The following is a 20,054-nucleotide window of genomic DNA, read 5'->3' as shown; positions in this document are numbered from 1 at the left end:
TTTCAGTAAAGCCATTATGGTACTCACAGCACCATATACTCTTAATGGCATTACTGCACTTACAATGCCTAAGAATTGGCATAGACACTGTAGGGGTACGTGGCTCATGCACCTGTACCCTCACGACTGGTATAGTGCACCCAGCTAGAGGGGTGGCTGATCTATGCCAGGGCAGTGGATTGTACGCATGGCACACATGTGTGCCATGTTGACTCCTCACTTTGTTCTGCACCAAAACATGCAGCCTGTAAAGGCAGTGTGTGTATAAAGGTACATGGCCTCTAAGGGTGGCACAATAAGTGCTGCAGCCCTTAGAGGCCTTCTCTGCCTGCAGTGCCCTTGGTACCCTGTGGTACCATTCGCAGTGGGCGCCTGCACCCCCCGAGACATGCGCCCCTGCCAGTCGCCTTCCTATCCACCATTTCCCGGCGCAGTGGCGTCTAGGGCCCAAGTGACAGCCTACGCGGCAGCGCTGCAGGCTTCTTTGGCCCGTCCTCCACCTCCTGAGACGTCCGCGGAAACCTTGCCCCGCATGGAGCCTTCCATGGAGTCGCCAGCGGCCGTAATTTCCGGCTCCAGGTCGTAGGAGGGTGGTTCCGCCGAGGTGCGGTCCTTCGGGGCTCCCCTCTTTGGCGTCTGGCGTCCATGCCTCGCCGCAAATCCCTACGGGGCTCCCTGTGGTGTCGCTGGAGACAGCCGTGACTCCGCCCTTGCCCCAGAGTCACGCTTGGTCCTCTGAGCAGGCAGCTGCTTCACCAGACTCCGGTGGAGTCACAGGTCCTGGGATGCCTTTCCGAGTCCCCCTCGGTCCTCGGCGCGGGTGGCTGCCCTGCCTGAGGCAGAGCCGGCGCCGCTCCCTCACCGTTCTGACGCAGACCCCGGCCCACCCTCGTGGAGAGCACGTAGTGGCAAGGACATGGGGATGGGCGACTCAGCCTGCAGGCGTTACCCACAGAAGAACTTCTTTCTCCTCCGCGGCACCCTACGGGGGCTAGTGTTACCTTTGTTCGGGCCATTTCCACGGCCGCTGGTGTTCTGCCGATGGGTGCCCCTGTCGCTCTGTTTCCTACGAACAACCTTTTCGAAGTTCTCCACCAGGGCTCTGGTGGACGGGAGTTGTTCCTTCCCTTTGAAGCGTCACTCCACAATTCTCTTATGGGGGCTTGGGGGCGCCCTGCCACGGGTGATTCCGTGCCTCGGGTACTCCTGAATCATCATCGCCCTGCTCCGCAGGACCCTGTTTGTCTTTCTTTCCACCCTTCTGCTCAAGGTTCTCTTCTGCGGAATGCCCTTCCGTGTTTGTCTGTGGTATTGGTTCCTCCGTCTCGGGAGGCCCGATGGTTGGACTCATGGGGGCGTAATGTCTGCGCTTCTTCTAGCGCTGCCTTGCGGGCGCTTAATACTTTGTGTGTATTGACCAGGGCTACTTCCAGTCTGTGGGACTCTGTGGAGTCCCTTCTTTCTCATGTCTCTCATGAGGGTGCCCATGCTGATTTACGGAGACATGTTTTGGATGGTAGGGAGTTGGCCGCATTTATTCTTTGTGCAGCCTTGGATGTTGCTGATGCTCTCGGCCGTGCTATGGCCACTTCTGTGGCTCTCCGTCACCATGCCTGGCTACGTGATGCTGTTTTACTTGAACATATCAAGGAACGCTTGGTCGATCTACCCTTTGACGGGGTCCTTCTGTTCAACACTCCTGTCGGACTCTGCCATTCAGCGTCTTCTTGCGTGGCTCCATCCTCCTCCTCCTCCTCAGAAGGTGGTTTTTGTTGACCCTCCGGGTCTTAGTGGGAGGTGTTATCCCACTGCTCCTGGAATCGGGTGTTGGGGTTTCTGTTACATTTTCTGTGAGGGATACTGTGCCCTCGGGGTCCTGGGTTGGCCTACCTCTTCAGTTGGTTTAGCCCCCTTTTGGCAAAGTTTTCTTTTTGGCTGCTTCCTAAGCCTTCTGTGGTTTCTGCCGCAGGTTTTCTAATTTGTTGTCTGATGCGGGATTTTCTTCCCTAAGAGTGGTTCACATACTTCTTGGGCTGTGTCCTACCCTACGTGGGGTATTTATATCTGTTGGATAGTCCTGTCTTACACTGGGTAGGTGTGGACTCCCCCTTGTGGGTTCCTTGCTCTTCCTGGTGTTGCTGTATGCCGCTGGGGCGTTTTCTTGGGCAGCTGTGGTGTTCTGCTGCAGTGTTTTTGTCCTTTGTCTACCGTTTGGCCTGGTCCTCTGTCTGTAGTCCAGTGGGGGTATTTTCCTGTGTTCACGACTTGGTCGTCCTACTTGTTTCTTCTCTTGTTTTCCGGCTAGTTGCTTGTTGGCTCCCATCTATGCCCGCCTGGATGTTGTGATCTGGACGTTTAGTTCTGTGGCGCTTGTCGGCGTCCAGCTGCGCCCGTTATTTCTTCTGGTCCGCGGCCAGGGGCCTTGTAGTGAGGCCTGGTGTCCCTGCTTCTGTTTTTTCGGGAGCCTTATGGGACTGTTTTTCTCTTCCACCTGCCTTATTACTGAGGCGCGGTTCTGTCTTGCCTGTTGACATCCAGCTGTGATGAGTTTGGCCGCCCTCTTCACTGGGTGTGTTCCCGGTGGAGGGCTCTTGCCCTCGTTTCTGCTTCTCCTTGGAGTCTCTGGGTTGCTCTTCTTCCTCTGTACTCCCCTGCGTTGCCTGTGCCGGGGGCTTTTGGTGGAGGTCCCTGGTACATTGGCTGCTGGCCTCCCTTCGCATTGGCTGTACCTGGGGCTTCCGATGGAGGTCCCTGGTACATTGACTGCTGGTCTCCTTTTGTATTGCCTGTACCGGGGGCTTCCGGTGGAGGTCCCTGGTACATTGGCTGCTGGTCTCCTTTCTTATTGCCTGTACAGGGAGCTTCCGGTGGAGGTCCCTTGTACATTGGCTGATGGCCTCTTTTCGTATTGCCCTTACTTCTCCTGCTTGGTGAGGGCTGGGCTGCCGCTTGTCACTGTGACACATCCCCTGTGGGGCGTTGTTCTCCGCGACGCTGATGTTCTAGTCTGTTTAGGGGGTGGGACGGGGCTCTTTTCCTTGTTCCTGTGGCTCATCCCCTGTTGGGGGGACTGGGTTATTTCCCGGCGATTTGTCCCCTGTCAGGGCCTTGAGTTCGCCTGAGCTGGGAAGGTTCTCTTGCAGACCCTACTTCCCCGTGGGAATTGCTAGGGTATCTATTCTACGTTGAGGAGTCTGCGGCTACTAGTATCAATCAGATCTACGAGTTACTTTCCTTCGGTAACAATGTATCTGGTAGAGACAATTCTAGCCGCAGATTCCTTCACGACCCGCCCTTCCTCCCCGTTCTGCGAAGGCCCTCTTGGGCGTCAGCACTCATCTGCCTACAGGTGGTTGTCTTTTTGCGTGTGCCCTTTTCTTCCTCCCTCCTTCAGGGGATGCTCTCCTTGTTGTTACTCCATTTTTAGGTGTCGCCTAGCGAATGCAGCGCAGTTGCTTCTCTTGGCGAGACTATTGTTATGGCTTTCATTCACGGAGGGAGACAAACCGTGAGCGCGCCTGGACAGGCGATGTGCACGCGCATGGCGTCTCCTCTCTGGCACCTTTACACGCTCCCACCCCGCACTTGATTTATTAGCGCTTGTCTGTCCTTTGGAGCCTCTCCAAAAGTGCCAGAGTATCTGTTTCCGATCACAAGCTGTACATCAACAGACTGGTGTTAACTAACATAATTGGCTCATCCCACAGTTGGCCCGGAAACTTCCTGGTGACTACGGCACTGCTGTGCAATGTTTCACAGACCGTCTGCGTTTCTATAAATCCGACAGGCAAGACTATTCAGCACGTTTAGTTTGCTATGATTAATAGCAGCAACAGACACACTAGTTTCACAAAGGAAGTAGCGTTGGAACTCTGAATAACTTTTCACTGCTTTCTTTCAATTTATTGATTACGCTGAAGCCATTTACAAACAGAAAATTGCATCGAAAAGTGAATTAAATTACTTACAATTCACTTTTTTGGGTTGTATAAAACTCCTTAATTAGTGGAAGTGGAGGTTTTCAAAACTATGATTGGAAAAATGAAAGCGGAATTTCTTCAACACTCGAGGCTGGTGTGGTGTATATCTCCTGAAGTTATATAGACTTGCCCACCTGAGTGGAAGCCATCCATTTTACTGGGTTACTCGTGTGTGTTTTTTCACACCTACACACACTTATTTGTCCTGCAAAGAGTCCAAGACACATTCCGGCATACTAACGGAGTCACATCTTGATTTTAATAGAGAGTTTTTTTTTAAGTAGCACATGATTCCTGCACTGTTGAATTCCTGCTCAAGACTGCTTGCCCTTGTCGGCCTCTTTCTTTATCCAGCAAGTTATTAGCACAAAATCAGATCGATGTTCAAATATTTTTAGGGAACCACCCCTTATTCCTGTAAACGGGTTAGGTGAAGATGTCCTCTGTATGTCTCAGCCTCCACCCCCGCACCTTCCCCCCCCCCCCCCCACCCCCTCGGTTTTAAGGAAAGAAAGGACTGCGTTGGAGAGAGTTATGACAATGACTTCGCTCCAGAAAGCAGACTGAGTGCCATTTCCTGTGAGCCAGGTTGTTGCTCTGAAATGATTTTTGGCAAAAAACAGATGTCTACATCGCTGGGGCTTAGGCGGAATACAGTAGCCCCCACCCCCAATTCAGCTCTTTGCAGTTTGGGGGAAAAACCTGCGGTGAGCTGGTTTTCTTTACTTAATCATCCCAACCTCGTTCCTTGCCACCCCTGCCTGTGACTCGTGTTTTGTTTTCATCCTCAGTGCAGTGCAGGTCCAAAGTGTCCGGAGTAGCTGACTACATGTCTGAATGGCCGCATAATGCTACTGAGACAGGTTCGGATGGGCAGATGAAAAATGTATACTATGTTTCAGTTTTCTAGTTATGATGGGGTAGGGGATGTTGAGTCTTCAGAAAAAGAACATTGAAGCACAGTTTAGTTTATTAATAAGTGAGAATATCATGGTAAAATGGTCGCATTGATCCTTCATCCTAGTCATTGTTTGGGAGGTCTGGACAGAAGCCTGTGAGCTGACGGTGAAATAAATCCAGTCTTTCTTTAGTAATAAAAGGAGATGGATCCAGGAAAGAAGGTGAAGTCCGGCAAATCAAAGAATTCGGCTAGGCAACTGGTGTTAGTTGTAAATGGGTGGTTTGGTTTGTTAGGGGCCAGGTCCCCAGCAGAGATCCATCAGTGCCAGATCTTTACTATAACTGAATGAAATATGATTATTTGCAGCAATATAACTGGGGCTCCTTACATGGTCAGTGGTTATAATAAAAATCGGACATTGATCTAACCTGCCTGGACTTTAGCTGGACTGCCAGGCTTAAGCAATGAGTGAGGCAGACTAAAGATTCAGAGAAGTGTGGCTCAGTGGTTAGAGGCGGCAGACCCGGAAGCTGAGATCAGCCGTGAACCAGGGTTCGATTCCTCGCCTCGGCGGGTCTCGGGCTCTAAAATTCCACGGACTCGATAATTCTCGCCCCGGTGCCTACTCGACTCACGGGGTCACACTCTGCGACTCTGGGCAATAGCTTTCTTAATCTCCACTACGGCCCCTCGCGGCGGGATGCCTGGCTTTCACCTTGTGGATACCCTGCCGGGGTATCTCACAGGGGAATACCAGGACGGGTTCCCTAAGCAAGCGCTTAGATACCGTGTCGGTGATTTGCGCTATATAAATACATGTACATTAATTAATTTGATCCACAAAGTTAAGTGTCTCTGTGTAATGCAATTGAAGCCAAAGATGTTTAATTGTGAGTTTGATCTTGACTGAGGATGACAGCCAATTATAAACAACTTTGAAGGCATATGCATCTGTTGTCCTGTGCTGTGCTCCTCTGAAGAGTGCCGCATGATTACCGAGAGATCATTCAAGAATACTTCGACTGCATCTGTGTAACAAGCATTTGCAATGCAATTGGTCTCGCATTTACGTATGAGTTATTGACCTTGCAAATAACAATGCCTTTCATTTTTGTTTTCGTTTTTAAAACCTAAATAAAACCCAATGTCATTTACAATGCCTATAGGTTAATCTTGCGTAAACACAAGACCTATTGCATAGCAAATGCTTGTTTGACTTTTGTAGACACTTCTGCGCCCCGTCACCCTGGTCTCCAGTGTGGGGTTCGCTCGTTCTTCTTCTTCCCTTTGTTACTTGCACTTCTGTCTTTGGCAGTCCTAGGGGTTGAGGTGCCTTAGCTGGTCTTGACCTTGGCTTTCGGGAGGCTTTCTCCATGCTGGTATTGTCTGAGGCTGAATGGTCATTGCTCTCCATTCTGACCTTGGTGTCCCCTGCTGTTCCGGGCGGTGGCTGCAGACTTCTTGGTCTGCTGTGTATTTTTCACATTCTTCTCCCCCGGGGAGGCTGTTGTATTTGTTTACAGGATTGCTTTCCAGTGGTGGTGTCCTGTTCTTTCTTTCCAGATCTTGGTGCTTAGTACCGGACTATTCTCGATGGGGCTGTTCATCACCATTGTTTTTTCCCTCCTGTTTAGTTAAGTTTTTCGCACACTGTTCCAGTATTCTCACAGTTTTATTGGTGATGGCTCCGCGTTGTGGTGCGGAAAAGTTCTCTGAAGAAAACTGAAGTAGGCGCGCCGGGGTGGGACTTATGTATCCTCGCTGACATCATGGACACGGATGACGTCAGGGCGGAGACCACTCTAATGAATTCATACCCGTGAGAAAGTGCCTCTTTTGACATGGTTAGCCTCCCAGTTTTTGCCCGGAAAAAGATGAGGTTTCGATTGAAAGTGCATAGGGTCCCTGCAAACCAGGTCCCATGTGCCAAAGCTGCTTCCCTAAAAACTGTACCATGGTTGGCAACTTCAGACCCCCTTTAAGTCCCTAGTAAATTGTACAGTGGTATCCAGGGCATTGGGGCTGAATAGGGTCTCATAGCGACCCCTCAACAAGACCTTGCAAACTGCCACTGCAGCCTGCATACCTTTGTGCAGAGAAAAACAATAGGTGACATGGCACACTGGCTCTGTGGTATGCCAAGCAGCACTGCCTAAGGTATAGATGGGTAAGTTACCCCTCTAGCAGGCCTTACAAGCCCCAAGACAGGGTGCACCATAGCTCCAGTGTGGGCATCTCTGCATGAGTAGATATGCCCCTACAATGCTCAAGTCTATTCTTGATATTGTAAGTGCCAACTCGAGTTCCACAGCACCATGATTGCTTTACTGAACCCAGGAATGTTTGCTACCAAACAACTCCTCTAAAATTAACCCTCACTTCTACCACTGTGGGGTTTATTTAACCATGTACCCAGAGGGAACCTCAGGTGCCACCTGAAAACCTACCAACCCTAGTGTGGTCTCTCACTGGCTTTAGGCAGCCTGCCACTGCCAGACATTTTTCTGGACCCCTGGGTCGAGAGCTCCTTCTCTTGGAGGCCAGATACAAAGCCCATCCTCGGTTGAGGCATAACACGTCCGCCGAGGGATGAGCACAGTGCTTGAGAGGGAAGCTTGAATGGCCTTGTTGCCTTTGTAATGCAACCATAGCCTCTGCTGCTAGCAGCAGGTGGCAGCCCCGGCTTCAAATCCCACTTTTGGTGGGAAAACCGAAGTGAGAATAAGAAGTGTGCCCCCTCCTTCGCCAACTCCACCCCTCGGGTGCTGGAGGTGAAGTGAAGCACATTTTTCCGTGCCCACCCTCTTGTAGATTGCGGGACTTATCTAATCAGGGCTAAGGCACAGGAAGGTAGGATAATGTGTGTAGACACCCCAGGTGAGAGACCCACTGATCCCCTACCTGTCACTCACCTGTAACACCCCTAAATCTAGTATTTAGGGGGCATCCCAAGACCCTGAAATCAGATTTCCGATGACCTAAGAAGAGCCGGACATTACAGCGTCGCACCAGTAGAGAAGACTACAGACACCAACTGACTTGACCCCAGACCTACCAATTTGCAGCCCTCACCAATCCTGCACCAAAAGACGACCTATCCTGCAGCCCTCGCCAAACCCTGCGCCAAAAGACTACCTGTCCTGCAGCCCAGCGACGTTCAAAGCCTTGGGAGGATTGCCTGCCTTCGACAAAGGCCAAGATCATCTGTGGACAGCAGACCTGTCCAGAAGAAACCAACTTTAAAGAACAAAGACCTCTGCCCTGACGAACAGCGAAACAACTGTAATGATTGCCAGGCTCGTTCCGCAGGAGCGTCAAGAACTTGGAGAGTAGTCCTCAGTTTTCCCCTACGGCCTTCCGACTCTATCAGACTATAGAGTATCGAATGGCATGCCAGGGGAAAACAGGGAAACAAAACAAGGAAAGACTGGGTAAATAGCAGGTCTTCTCTGTGGAACCTCAGCGTGTATATTTGATGAGTAGGCAGGCTGTAAAGGAAGGAAGACGTTACAACCTATACTGTGCTACAAAACAGTGTAAATACACAACGCATATATATATGACCTACCACAGCTAACAGTCTGGGCTTTGGGATACAAATGGTAGGTGAAATTGGTGTCGTCTCCCTGTGCAACGGAAGGACAAAGATTATGAGCACTATACCCCAAAATATGCCAGTATGTACAAGGAAATGGTATGTGAATCTCACCACGCTATTCTCATCGAGAAGTATGTGGAATACTTGATTCGTACCCCAGTCTATTCCAGGGAGGAATGTGAGTGATGGGTGCCTTTCTTCTGACGTATGCACAAGGTGTAATCTGCTAAGAAGATATCAAAAACCTGTTACATGAAATGTTAACCACATACAAGAATATAATAGAGGCAGCGCAACGCGCTGTTACCGTGATTCTAGTAGCTGAGCAGCAAAACACACCGTACACTGGTCCACGCAAGTGCCCTAAAACAAAGATTATCTCAAACTGCCAAGGGGAAGGCTAATTGAGTAGTTCACCCGACGGGAGACAGCACCGGCCAGTGACCTGAGTTGAGTAATATATGACAGGCAGTACCCGGCCGGACGACGGGACAAGACCGGCCGTCGGGCGGAGCACCAGGAACAGGAGAAAACGGGGATAAAGCCAAAACCAAACACGAATTGCTCCAAACGTGTCCGTGAACAAAATAAAACAAAGGGAATCAGAAATGCCCTATGCATGAAAGAGTCAACGCGGTAACGAAACCGCAAGAGAGGGCTGCCAGAATTAGGAGAGCTGAACGCCTGCACGGAGGACGCTAAGCACCAGATCAGGAAACAACAACTAGGGAAAACCGGAAGTCAGGCTACCCTTCGGAGACGGAAACAAACTGATAGGAAGCTAGACGCTAGAACGCAAAGCGGCGTTCTGCTGAAGTGGTGCATCTTTTATACCAACCACATCTATCGGAGCCTCTCAGGGAACACCGGGTACAGTAATTGGGACCTCGGGGCATGACAACAACAACCTCAACTTGAAGACTCCCCCCTGACTGTGACCCCCCTTACTGTCCTCTAGCATCTCTGCTTACCTGGGCAGCTGTGGGTTTTCTTCATCCGGCCTCCTGGTCTGAGCCTTCAGTCTTTCTTCAAGACTAATCTCCCCCATTGGTTTGCATTGGGCGCCCAACGCTGTCTTGCTACTCTGCACCCAGCTGCCCCTGTGCCGCTGAGGGTGTACGTTTGGTTCAGCCTTCTGGCCCCCTGTGCTTACCTTAACCCCCAGAGACTGGGTTATCAAACCATGTTACTTGTGAGCGGCATCTCTTCGATTACCCCCTTTCTCCATTGGCTAACATTGGTGCCAGATTCCAAATTTAAACCCTGCACCAAGCCGCCTCTGTACCGCTTGAGGTGCAGGCTTGCTTCTTACCTGAAACTTGCCTGGTGCTGAATCTTTATCCTGAAAACCAAGACTGTTCGTTATATACTTAACCGAAAAGCTGCATTCTTCGTTTCCTCCCATAGGTTGACATTGCTGGACTGGAATTGCACTGTCCTCCTTTTTAAAGTAAAAAGTATTTCTTATGAAAAACATACTTCCTTTTTAAATATTTCTTGATCTTAAATCTTGTTTTTATGAAATTGGTGTGGATTTTATTTTTGAGTCCTGTGTCATTTACTGATCACTGTGTGCATAACAAATGACTTATTCTCCTCTGTGTTAGTCCGAAGGCTGCTCGACCACACTACCACAAATAAAGCACTTTGTATTTGCATAGAGCCATGTACACTTCTGGGGGTATCTCTGGACTCTTTGCTCAAAATAACCACGTAGTAGTATATCATATAAAGAGCCAGCTTCCTACAATACCTTGATAAAATCCTACATAGTTCTGACTTCAAAATGCTGAATCCTTTCATTAATCAATCACTGTCTAATTCTCAGACAGCTTTGAAGTTATTTTCTGTTTATTGTTTCAGTTGCGTCCTCCCCAGCCTCCAGTGTACCTCTTTATATTTGACGTTTCTCACAATGCAGTGGAAACCGGATACTTGACTACAGCTTGCAAAACGTTGCTTGACAATCTAGAATCGTAAGTATGGACTTGGTTTGACAATGCTCATATCTTTCTCCTTGCCATTCTAGTTTTTCTTAGTTGTGTTCTTTTGTTTCTGGTGATATTTTATTTTTTTTATATTGTAAATGGCTTAAAATTTCCCCACGCCCTACTATGTGTCTGCATGGACCCGTCACAAATGTGAGGAAGCAGAATTTGCTTTCATGCTGTGCCCGAATGTAGATGCAAATGGAGTATACCTTTTAAGTTGCATAGGAAAAATGTAAACCCCTGTTTTTTTACTCTTCTGAATAGTTGTAGACTAATGGCAGGCAGGCACTAGATAAGCCTGTTTTCATTTAGATTTTATCTTTGCAGAACCTGCTTTTCCATCATGTTCTTGTGGAAGTTTCCTACAACTAAATCCTCCCTGATTATTATGCTATTCCATCTGCTATGAGCCCAATTCTGTGGTTACATAATGGTCCAGCTTTGGGTGGATCATAATGTAGAACACAAAAGGTGTGATGGTGACAGAATTTCAGAAAAAAAACTTCAGTTACAGGCCAAAATGCAAAAACAATGTTTTTATTGATGTAGGTCCTGTAGTTAAAACCAGTACAGATCAGTCAGGCACTGCCTGTTTACCTGGCGGCATTGCAGATGAAGGTTTTCTTGAACAACTTTGTTGCCCCCTGTAGGTTGTACGTGTGAATGGGCTTTGCATTATGTAAAACTATCTCTTGGACCTACAGAATGTTTCGGTGTGTTATGTACTTGCTGCGGATATCTTTTGTGACCAGGACAGCACAAGTGTGAATCAAAGAAGTGCCAGAACAGGCTTTCAACCTTGCAAGGTCTATGCATTTAGTTCCATTAAAGGGTATCATTGACACCTTTTTAAAAGTACAGAAACTGAAATCATTGATAAGGAAAGCTATATGAATAAATATTATGTTCGAGGCATATGAGCTGTCGATCATATGCTGTGCATCGATCGCCATCTAGTGTTTGGTCCAGATGTTTGCACTTTGTTTTTCTTCGAAGAAGTCTTTCCATTTACAAGGTAGGTGATTCCTCATTTCGGTGATAGTGCGCATGGGCATTGACTCCATTCTTAAATAGTTTTTTTCTGGCATCATGTTGGGATGTATATCGTTGCGCTCCGGTTTGACACCGTTCCTTCGGACCCCCTCGGCACCCAATATACTCTCCCTCGACGGTATTGATTTCGATCGCGTCACCCCTTTTGCTACGCATTGTATTTACTTAAAATAATCTTTCGAACTGAAAGTTTGTGGAAGCCTGTCTGGCCTACCTGTGCCGGGTTGACCTGCAGTCGACGGAGTGAACTCCCTCCAAATTCTGCCCTCTGTGCAACGCAAAATACCCGAGCACCGACTCACACGAATTGTGTAATCTGTGTTTGTCCCCCGAACACAGAGAACAAGACAACGAAGTGTGCCAGGCGTTCCGCTCCAAGAAGACACTCTGCGACCGTCGGGCTCGACGTCGCGACATGCAGAGCCAGCACAAACGCTCCATTCCGGACATCTTAGGTCAGCAATACGACGAAGAGGCAGACAAGGCCATGGGAACCGAGGATAAGCAGGAGCCGGTTGCCATCTCCGAAATAGACTCCAAGAGGAGGATATCCCACATGGTCAACGTACCGTGAGTACAGCTCCCCCCTCGTCCCAAGAGACAATTCCAATTAGAAAGAAGGCTCTGGTCCAACCCGCGCCCTCGGGCCCCGGTCGGCACTGAGATCACGCTTCTGATGCCTCGCTTTCTGGCTCGGCATCGAAGCCTACCAAAAAGCCTTCCGGCTCCGAAAGGACTTCCTCCAAACAGAGTTTGGAGCCCTGACCTTCGGAGTCGAAACACAAGTCTGGTGCCCACCCCCACCCTTCGGCCACGAAAATATTGTCAGAACCGAAGACATCAGCCGTTTCGATTCCGGCAGCGACAATTCGGCACCGAAACAGACAGAAATGCAGAAAACAACTATAAAGCCTAGTTTCGATGCCCCGATTGAAAAACTGGATGCGAAACAAATGATTCTGTATATCCATCCACGGACAGGCCATCTCACTACTAAATTGACTCTAAAAGGAAGGGCGGCTGCAGAAGAAGAATATCACATCCCTTTAAAGAAGAGGTCTGTTGGAACTAACCCTTCCCCTCCTCCTCTTCCTCCACCTATTCTTCCTTCATCAGCACCTTCCCCACAGCTTCAACCAATTTCGCCTGAACATTCACCACCACATACACCTGACAACCAGGATGATGGGGATGATGATCAGGATAGGGACGATGATCAGCCATTACAAGAACCATGGGACGATTATGACACCAGTTTGCCCGCGGGCAATGATCCCGACCTGTACCCTACCAAACCCTCTACACCAGATGATGGTGTAGGCTACATTGAGTTATTAGGTAGAGCTGCCAACTACCATGGGGTGCAGCTTCATGAGGAGTCATTAGAAGAGGATTTGCTCTTTGAAACCCTCAGTACCACACAGAAGTCATCACATACACTACCCATGCTTAAAGGGATGGTCAGGCATGTAGATGACATTTTTAAGACCCAATCAGAGCTCATATTCTTATCTCTAGAGTGGACAAAAAGTACAAGCCAGCACCTTTGGAACCAGTATATATATATATATATATATATATATATATATATATATATATATATATAAGGGGGCAATTGCTACTAGACTCCCTGGTTGTGTCCAATGCAAGAAAAAGAGCCAACTCCCAGACAACCGGAGAGGCGCCACCTCCTGATAAGGAATCCAAACTCATTGACGCTTCTGGGAAAAGAGTAGCTTCTCAAGCAGCCGATTTCTGGTGCATCTCCAACACGCAGACACTGTTAGCACAATACGACTGCACCTACTGGGATGAAATGGAACAACAAATAAAATATTTACCCCGGAACACAAATCAAAAGCACAAGATCTGGTTTATGAAGGGCAACTTATTGCTAACAATCAAATGAGATGCTTTCTAGATGCTGCAGACACCGCTGCTAAACAGTGTCCTTCTAAGAAGGCATGCCTGGCTCCGTATATATCTGGTTTTAAACCTGAGGTTTAAACCTCCATTTTGAATACCCAATTCAATAAGGAACATCTATTTGGCCCAGTGGTAGATTCTTCACTTGAGAACATGAAGAAAGACACTGAGGTAGTCAAATCTATGGGAGCACTTCAGTCCACACAGGGTCGTGCTTCCTTTCGGCGATTTTTTTACTGAGGGGGGTTCCATAAACACCCCATCAGTGGCTACCTCCACATATAAGGGCAATAACCAACCCTCTTCATCTAGGGGTTATTTCAGGGGAGGTTACAGGGGTAACAACGGTAAGGGCAGGGGCCGGGGTTCAAACACACGCACCTCTCCCGCCAACACAAAAAGGTGACGTTCCTCCTCCACATCCCCCCCCCGATCACTCAACACCTGTCGGGGGAAGACTGTCAAATTTTCTACCAGTCTGGCAATCTGTCGTGTCACCAACTCCCTGGGATCGGATCAATGCTAAAAAATGGTCCACCTCTCGACAGCTTCAAGTCTGAATGCTATTATAGAACAGTTCAGTCAAGTGATAGAGCGAGGGAAGGAAAGGGTGGGGACAACAGGGAAGGAGACCTGAAATGACAGTAAACAATGAGCCTATGAGTAACAAGTTTATATGTTTCCAGCTATGGATATAAATGATGTGTACTTAATAAATACTCGTAAAGAAAAGAACGTTCTCTTTCAGGCGAGCCCATAGGAATGACCTTGTTTCCATTTATTCAGCATAGGACTATAACCATGAACCTTCATGTAAGGGCCCCCCTATAATAATGCAGGGAGACACAATGGACATATACCACCATTAGGACCATGCAATTATTCTATTGAGTCAATACGTTAGCCTCCAATTTTTTTTGTGTTCTAGGATAATTCGAACCTACCCTATTATCGCAATGCTTGACGTCACAGGGTTGTAAGAGATCGGAACAAATGCTCTTCTTCAAGTCCCTGTGTAATAAAGAAGAAATAAATCCAAGTAAGTAATCCAGTGTTTATTGGATTGCAGCACAGTACTTCCACTCTCCAGGTAAAATCCAGTTTAGCTCTTCAGTACATTTCATAACAACACAATTCCGAAATGGAATTGCTTCACAGTGTGCATGTGCAACAACTAAGATACATTCTATTAAAAGGGCAATAAGCAAATGGATAGAATATAATGTTAAAAGGGAAATATTTACAAATAAGAATACAACACCCTGTTTTAGCATGAGGCCTGAGTACAGAGAAAAATATATAATCATACATGTAATTCACCTCAGACTCTGGATAAAAAATAAACAAACATAATTCTGCTCTCATTTCACTCTCAGTGAGACCTCCTGTAGGATTTGGTAATCGTTATATGCCCTCAGCTTAAGAACCTTCATGCTGTGTATAGGTACACTTCCAAATCACAACAAAGAAAATACAAAATACAAACAAACGTGGAACTGAGGATAAAGCACCTTTGCAGCAAGTGTTGGTAACCCCTCCCCAGTCTGAACAACAAAGAGTAACTGTGGGTCTAAACCAAACTATCCAAAAGAAACTATTTGTGGTGTAGCTCTGTAATAAATAAAGTTGACTTAAATGTGAATTACATCCAAACGGATACTTCCATGTTTGGAAAAGTACCCATCAGTTACCGTCCTGTACCGCCCTTTTCATCATCTGGGACTCCTCACACCAAGGAGAGTATTTTTACAGCCACTTGTAAAGTGAAAAAGTGGGTATCCCAGTGTATGGATTCTTTTCAGGAGGGTGACCATGGACTGATAACTAAGAAGCAGTGCATTAAGTGAAAATATCAGTCTGTGACTAATGTGAACTTTAAAATTGGAGAACCGGGAGGGAAAGATATATTTATTAGGTACCTCACGTGTTTCCAATACTTAAAAAACCAGTGCGGAAAAAAATAGTAGTTTTACCAAATAGCTACTATATATATTCATATCAAGTCAACATGTTTCTGCAGTTATTGGACCCATGTTGGTTTCTGCTGCTTTCTTCAGGACCATATCTCGCTACTGCTTAAGAACAAAATAATAGAAAAAGGATACATATACTTTACGTATTTTCAAGTGTCACCTGGACATCCTTGAGTGAATATAGATCCTCCTAGGTACTACTGGGGATCCAGACAATCAGAGTTACACCAACAAATAAAAACATAGACAACACAAAAGATAAATCAAAATAGGTATCAGTTGAGGTAACCATATTATTGTTTACCGACATTCAATGTCAAATAAGTACACTTTAGGCTCTCAATGTCAGCCTTAACCTGCTTACCTTATAGGTAGGAGGAGAATGCTACGCCTCACCTGGCTGCGACTCAGGTAGGTGGAGCACCGTTCTAATACAAGTAAAAAGCACACAAAAAAGGAAAGGTCACAGATTAAAAACCACAAACCGGGTTATCATACTCATCACTGTTGCAAATAGTGCCCATTTAATTGTTGGTTTCTAAAATAAACACGTCTCCTTTAAATCTTAAAATATGATCTCTCTAGATGAATCGGCATGTTATATAGAGACCTCAGGTCTGGCCTAACTAAGTCACATCAACTCCAATGTCAAATAAATCGTATTCATGCTGTCTGAAAATAACGAAATTGTGGGATATATTATCGGTTTCAAGCACTGATTAGCTTAATGTCTCCTGTCATTCTGAAGATGCGGTAATGTAAGCACCTAACACTTGAGTCTTTTGTTTCAAACAGGCAACATCATTTAATAAAGTGCTTATGGTCTTTTGTTTGGTGATATATTATGCTGAGATACAGATAGTACAGTGAGTACGGGCTAAACAATTCCTCAATAAGCACTCCCCGACTAGTACAGTCACTTAATTCCAATATTAAGCAGAGCCCCCATCAAGTGGCCCCACTCGAAACAAATACGGTCAAAGCCATGTCTCGCAATACTGTTGTTACCCTCCTCAAAAACAGCATACATCTAATAAAATACATCGTGGGCACTCACCTAACCGTCGGTACTCCCAGCGTCCCTCTGTGCCGACTCAGGGAGGTACCGGTAAGGTTGGTGGCGCCATCTTTGAAAACAGACGTCTGTGACGTCATCGCGTCATGATTCAGAAAAGGGGGTGGTGATGAACAGAGTGTCTGAATTAAGCAGACCACTCTTACCCAGTCCAAAGATCAGGGCTTGATCCATCACCGTTATTTATCTCACTGCCCCATCCCAGCTCAGAACCTGGCTATATGCAAATTAGTCTGTCCCTGGCCCAGTGCATCATGGGAACAGGGCAGACCAAACTACCAAGCCAATTCTTCACCAGAAAGGAGACAAGCTACCGGGGACCGGTTTCTGGCATTTCAGCCTCTTCGGCCCGGCTTGCTTGAATCCTGATGGAGCAGTGAGAAAGGGACTCATGTCTGAGTATACCCTGCCACACCTATAGTGGCCAAAAACGATTCAGAAAAGGGGGTGGTGATGAACAGAGTGTCTGAATTAAGCAGACCACTCTTACCCAGTCCAAAGATCAGGGCTTGATCCATCACCGTTATTTATCTCACTGCCCCATCCCAGCTCAGAACCTGGCTATATGCAAATTAGTCTGTCCCTGGCCCAGTGCATCATGGGAACAGGGCAGACCAAACTACCAAGCCAATTCTTCACCAGAAAGGAGACAAGCTACCGGGGACCGGTTTCTGGCATTTCAGCCTCTTCGGCCCGGCTTGCTTGAATCCTGATGGAGCAGTGAGAAAGGGACTCATGTCTGAGTATACCCTGCCACACCTATAGTGGCCAAAAACGATTCAGAAAAGGGGGTGGTGATGAACAGAGTGTCTGAATTAAGCAGACCACTCTTACCCAGTCCAAAGATCAGGGCTTGATCCATCACCGTTATTTATCTCACTGCCCCATCCCAGCTCAGAACCTGGCTATATGCAAATTAGTCTGTCCCTGGCCCAGTGCATCATGGGAACAGGGCAGACCAAACTACCAAGCCAATTCTTCACCAGAAAGGAGACAAGCTACCGGGGACCGGTTTCTGGCATTTCAGCCTCTTCGGCCCGGCTTGCTTGAATCCTGATGGAGCAGTGAGAAAGGGACTCATGTCTGAGTATACCCTGCCACACCTATAGTGGCCAAAAACGATTCAGAAAAGGGGGTGGTGATGAACAGAGTGTCTGAATTAAGCAGACCACTCTTACCCAGTCCAAAGATCAGGGCTTGATCCATCACCGTTATTTATCTCACTGCCCCATCCCAGCTCAGAACCTGGCTATATGCAAATTAGTCTGTCCCTGGCCCAGTGCATCATGGGAACAGGGCAGACCAAACTACCAAGCCAATTCTTCACCAGAAAGGAGACAAGCTACCGGGGACCGGTTTCTGGCATTTCAGCCTCTTCGGCCTGGCTTGCTTGAATCCTGATGGAGCAGTGAGAAAGGGACTCATGTCTGAGTATACCCTGCCACACCTATAGTGGCCAAAAACGATTCAGAAAAGGGGGTGGTGATGAACAGAGTGTCTGAATTAAGCAGACCACTCTTACCCAGTCCAAAGATCAGGGCTTGATCCATCACCGTTATTTATCTCACTGCCCCATCCCAGCTCAGAACCTGGCTATATGCAAATTAGTCTGTCCCTGGCCCAGTGCATCATGGGAACAGGGCAGACCAAACTACCAAGCCAATTCTTCACCAGAAAGGAGACAAGCTACCGGGGACCGGTTTCTGGCATTTCAGCCTCTTCGGCCCGGCTTGCTTGAATCCTGATGGAGCAGTGAGAAAGGGACTCATGTCTGAGTATACCCTGCCACACCTATAGTGGCCAAAAACGATTCAGAAAAGGGGGTGGTGATGAACAGAGTGTCTGAATTAAGCAGACCACTCTTACCCAGTCCAAAGATCAGGGCTTGATCCATCACCGTTATTTATCTCACTGCCCCATCCCAGCTCAGAACCTGGCTATATGCAAATTAGTCTGTCCCTGGCCCAGTGCATCATGGGAACAGGGCAGACCAAACTACCAAGCCAATTCTTCACCAGAAAGGAGACAAGCTACCGGGGACCGGTTTCTGGCATTTCAGCCTCTTCGGCCCGGCTTGCTTGAACCCCGATGGAGCAGTGAGAAAGGGACTCATGTCTGAGTATACCCTGCCACACCTATAGTGGCCAAAAACGATTCAGAAAAGGGGGTGGTGATGAACAGAGTGTCTGAATTAAGCAGACCACTCTTACCCAGTCCAAAGATCAGGGCTTGATCCATCACCGTTATTTATCTCACTGCCCCATCCCAGCTCAGAACCTGGCTATATGCAAATTAGTCTGTCCCTGGCCCAGTGCATCATGGGAACAGGGCAGACCAAACTACCAAGCCAATTCTTCACCAGAAAGGAGACAAGCTACCGGGGACCGGTTTCTGGCATTTCAGCCTCTTCGGCCCGGCTTGCTTGAATCCTGATGGAGCAGTGAGAAAGGGACTCATGTCTGAGTATACCCTGCCACACCTATAGTGGCCAAAAACGATTCAGAAAAGGGGGTGGTGATGAACAGAGTGTCTGAATTAAGCAGACCACTCTTACCCAGTCCAAAGATCAGGGCTTGATCCATCACCGTTATTTATCTCACATGACGAATGATTGAACGTGATGCAGCAAGGGCTATAGGGAGTTGTAGTACTTGTTCATAATGCCCGATTTACGCGAGACTGGACTTGTCAGCCGTAATTTCGTACTGAATCGTCTACCTTCATGGCCAGATAGTTTATTTTGTGAGGAGTATTTTACAAAAGGGTATGTCATTAAAAACAACATGTTTATAAAAGTTGGTCTGTCAACTCTGCAACCACGCTATCAGTAGCCAAACATAAAGAAAGTGGATAATCGAGTGATTTGACCATTTCGCATGTCATTAATCCGGCCACGTTGGGAGAATCAGTACCTCTATTCCTGTAGCTACAACAACACTGCCCTCTTATGGTAATCCTTATTAGAGGAGAAAATATGTCTCTAATGTTACCAAATGATTTGTGCTGTAATATTAGATCTTCTCACTCTTATACCCCATCGGTGTATACACAGGGGATAGTAGTATTTTGCAGGGATAAAGAATAACTGCACATACTATTTGTAGAGCCATCTCGGGAGGGCACAAAGTGTGTGTTATTTACGCTTATCAATATTATCTTTCTGCCCAACTTCGTATATACAATCGGACAAAGACCAATCCCTCGAGAGACAAATTACACAAAGGGAGATGTCACTCAGACGCTCGGCTATTAATGGTTCTTAGCTCATATAAAAAAAAACATTAGTATGGAGTAATGATATTTTGCTCGTATGGAGTCCATAGGACAGTTATCTTCCTGAGAGGGGTATGTATACCAGTATATAACCAGTCCTATCCTAGACCCATCCTCTTTTTATGTCCTGCTAAACATCAAAAAATAGATAGTTAGTAGAACCTCCCTGTCAGATTACAGAGATTATTGGATGAAGCCAAACTTTATAGGATAAAATGAGGGCGGATTATAAAGACATCCACGGAATGTCTTCATTTAGACCTGCCTAGTCCGAATTCAATTTG

At 47.2% G+C, this 20,054-nt stretch overlaps 1 protein-coding gene across 1 annotated transcript in view; it reads left to right on the top strand.

The window, feature by feature from the left end:
• Nucleotides 1-20,054, top strand: part of SEC24A (SEC24 homolog A, COPII component) — a 619,052-nt gene that overhangs the window by 280,088 nt on the left and 318,910 nt on the right. The window contains exon 10 of the mRNA XM_078653273.1: nucleotides 10,343-10,455. Within this exon, the coding sequence (XP_078509399.1) occupies nucleotides 10,343-10,455 (113 nt within the window). The remainder of the gene's footprint in view (nucleotides 1-10,342; nucleotides 10,456-20,054) is intronic.

This window comes from Lissotriton helveticus, chromosome 7 (assembly GCF_964261635.1).
Source record: "Lissotriton helveticus chromosome 7, aLisHel1.1, whole genome shotgun sequence".
Taxonomy (NCBI): domain Eukaryota; kingdom Metazoa; phylum Chordata; class Amphibia; order Caudata; family Salamandridae; genus Lissotriton; species Lissotriton helveticus.
Note: the sequence above shows the minus strand (reverse complement) of the source record. Positions and strands in the feature narration are given on the sequence as shown.